Consider the following 3,539-nt stretch of genomic DNA (forward strand, 5'->3'; position numbering starts at 1 on the left):
CAGTAAGAAAGTAATAATCATGAATTAGAAATGTCTTAGCTCCCAGTACTTCCCTTCTCTCACACAGGAACTACTTTTACAGCTGTTAAAATTGGCTTTCGTAAGTATTAGGATAATTCTAGCAGGAAATAAATTCCATTAGGAATAAGTTAACAGTCTCAATAGATTTCTGGCAAATATATTTTTTAAAAAAGTACTGTGGTCACACAAGGATTGATCTACATGTTGTATGACAGAGTGACTCAAAACTTGTAAATTTCTCCTCTTTTATTAGACTTATTTTGTTGCTCTCATATTGCTTTATAAATTGTTTGGTAGAAAGGAACTAGAAAAATAAAAAAGTGAAAAGAACACAATTGTTTAATGTCTGTAGTTTTATGGAGAAAAAGCCTTCAAAATCCTTTTTCCTATTTCTGTTACACAGAAAAAAGTTTCATTTGGCACACAATTTGTAAAAAGAAAAGGGAAAAAAAAAATGTTTGGCATTCCAATTACCCATAGTAAAGACAACAGTAGGAGAGGAAAATGGGAAAAATTACTATTTTAAAAAAAGACATCAGAAGACAACCAATGGCTGTTGTGTCTTTCACCCTTTACTGTCTCTGAATACTTTCATCTGCAACACATATATAAATTATGATTTACATTCTGATTAAATTGGTAAAGAAGACCAGAACCAGTGTTTATTGTGCTCTAACTTACCCTGCTCATCGGGATAGCCATTACTATCAAGGCAAGAAGGCCTTAAACAAAATATTCCATTTGCATTGTATATTTTATTTAAATTTGTTTTATGGTTTATTTTCTGGGATGCATAAAGAATTGTAAGACTCTAAAAGTCCTGTAAACTTAGGCTGAGTTTCTGTAGCTGATAACTATTCACTGAAGATGGTGTTTCTCTCTTGATAAGAAAAGGTTCTGTAGGCTTACAAAGGTATTTTCTTAAACAGTGGCATCTCCAAAGTCCTTGTTCCAACCTATGTGTGCTTCTAAGGTTTGAGGGCCCACACTGCGTTTTATCTTTTTCAAGGATTCAGTGAAGTTAGATAATCGAGTATTTCTCATCTCATTGGCAGACATATTCTTCACTTGTTCTGGTTTCAGTTCTCGGATAGGACCCAGCGCTGCATCTTTTGCCAAAGCTGTTAGATCACTTCCTGAGTATCCATCAGTCATTCTAGCAAGTTGTGCTAGTTCTTTTTGGGTCAATGGGCTTCCCTGTTTACATAATAGATTTTTTAGTAAAAGTAGTCGTGTCTCCTCATTTGGCAAAGACACATGGTGAAACGCCTGAGAACAGCCTCATCAAGCTCTTGTGGTCTATTAGTTGCACCCATTACAAGTACTCTGTCATCCCCAGCAGACTGTACACCATCAAATTCTATTAGAAATTCAGTTTTTAGGCATCTACTAGCATCATGTTCTCCTTCTCTTCTTTCACACAAAAGGCTATCAACTTCATCTATAAAAATTATTGAAGGTTGAAGTTCTCAAGCCACAGCAAAAAGAGCTCTCACCAACTTCTCTCCTTCTCCCACATATTTTGAAGTTAAGCTTGCAGCACTTATATTAAAGAAGGTTGCATTAGATTCTGCAGCTACTGCTTTAGCCAGGATTGTTTTCTCATTTCCAGGTGGACCAGAGAGTAACAATCCTCTGGCAGGAGCTCTAAACCCTGTAAACAACTCAGGCCTCAGAGAAGGAAGAATGACAATTTCTTGTAGTGCCTGTTTTGCTAATTCTTGGCCAGCTATATCATCAAATTTAACAGCCGTTCCATTGTCTACAATTTCATTCATTATAAGGTTCGCAAGGTTACTGTCCACGTTCCTAAAATTCTTCCAGTCTTTCTTTATACGAGCAGCAGTTGTAGGGGTTGAAGGTTTATTTGTTCGATTTGTTTTGGGTGTACTCTTATGAGTGGCAGTTGCAGGACCAGGGCCTTGTCTCACTCCAGAAACCATGGATAAGCCACTGCAACTGGGTGCTCTGTGGTGGCCTGAAAGACCTGTGGATCCAGCTTTCATAACTGTCTTTGAACGAGACAGCGAATAACTAGGTTGTGTGAAGGGATCTTTTCTTTTTGGAACTGCTCCACTTTCTGACTGGAGCTGTCCATTGTGGCATGTCAAGTTAGTACTGTCATTATAGACGTCTGTTTGTGATTTGGAAAATTGCAAAACTGGTTGCAGCTTCTCTAGAAGTTGTAAACAGTCCTTGGCCATAACCAAATTAGTCATCATTTTAGCTTGAAGGCATCTAGCTCTTTCACATTGTTCACCTTGTCCTGTAACTATGACAGCTACTCCTTTTTCTAGTTCTTCAATACCTTTCTTATACCATTCCAAGCTTGCTCCTTTTGTCCTGCTTTCTCATCCTCATCAATGTGCAGAGCAACAGAGATGTACTCGAAGGCCTGTTTGTGGAAGGCTCGGATGAACTCGGCCTCCGCGCCCGGCACCGGCAGCGGGGGCGAGGCCGGTGCGGTCAGGGAGCTCCTCTTGGCGGCCATCTCTGTTTCTTTAGTAATACTTTTTTTTAACATTTTCTTCTTTTTTTTTTTTTTTTAGTCCTCACTGGAGGATATGTTTTTATTTATTTGAGAGAGAGAGAGAAAGGAAGAGGGAGGGAGGAAGGGAGCATATCAATGTAGAAGAGAAACATCAACAAGTTACATCCCTGACTAGGAATAGAACCTGGGACCTTTCAGTGTAGGATTGATGCTCCAACCAACTGAGCCACACTGGCCTGGGCTAATAGTACTTTCTAATTTATTTATCTAATCTAATAAAAGAGAAACATGCAAATTGACCATACCTCTGCTACACCCCAAGCCACACCCACCAGCCAATCAGAGCAACTATATGCAAATTAACCCAAACAAGATGGTGGCTGGCAGCCACGGAGCTGGAGCAAGTAGGAGGCCTGGTTACCCCGGCAATAGAGGAAACTAAGCTTCCAGCCTACCCTGGCCGGCTGTGGCCTCCGCTCAAGACAATAAAGTTTCAATTATAGAACATAAATAAACCCCAGATACCTGCTTCCAGCCAGCCTCCACTGGGAGCTTGGGTGGCTGGGGGCAGTGGCCAAACTGCAAACAGCCATCAGCCCCTAACCCAGGATGGCTACACCCTCATGGGGTGAGGGTCCCCGCTGGGGGGCTTGGCCAGCCTGCAAACAGCCATCAGCCCCTCACCCAGACTGGCCAGGCACCCCAGCAGGACCCCCCACCCTGAAGGGGGTGTGGCCAGCCTGAAAACGGCCCTCAGCCCCTCACCCAAGCTGGCCAGGGACCCCAGTAGGAACCCCCACCCTGAAAGGGCTGTGGCCAGCCTGCAAACAGACATCAACCCCTCACCCAGGATGGCCAGGCACCCCAGTGGGGATCCCCACCCTGAAGGGGCTGTGGCCAACTTGCAACAAGCCATCAGCTCCTCACCCAGGCTGGCCAGGCACCCCAGTGGGGATCCCCACCCTGAAGGGGCTGTGGCCAGTCTGAAAACGACCCTCAGCCCCTCACCCAGGCTGGCACGGCACCC

The 3,539-nt window shown here is 43.3% G+C and overlaps 2 protein-coding genes across 2 annotated transcripts in view; both read right to left on the reverse strand.

Moving 5' to 3' along the window:
* The window catches only part of MNAT1 (MNAT CDK-activating kinase assembly factor 1), a 209,651-nt gene that overhangs the window by 192,027 nt on the left and 14,085 nt on the right, over nt 1–3,539 (reverse strand). The gene's annotated exons all lie outside the window — the stretch shown is intronic.
* On the reverse strand, nt 845–2,589 carry LOC102752480 (spastin-like). Its single transcript, XM_015566471.1, is given in 3 exon segments — nt 845–1,283; nt 1,286–2,347; nt 2,350–2,589. Coding segments are annotated over 3 exon segments (1,599 nt in total). The 5' UTR covers nt 2,546–2,589; the 3' UTR covers nt 845–942.

The sequence above is a fragment of the Myotis davidii genome, unplaced genomic scaffold, assembly GCF_000327345.1.
Source record: "Myotis davidii unplaced genomic scaffold, ASM32734v1 scaffold281, whole genome shotgun sequence".
Lineage (NCBI taxonomy): Eukaryota > Metazoa > Chordata > Mammalia > Chiroptera > Vespertilionidae > Myotis > Myotis davidii.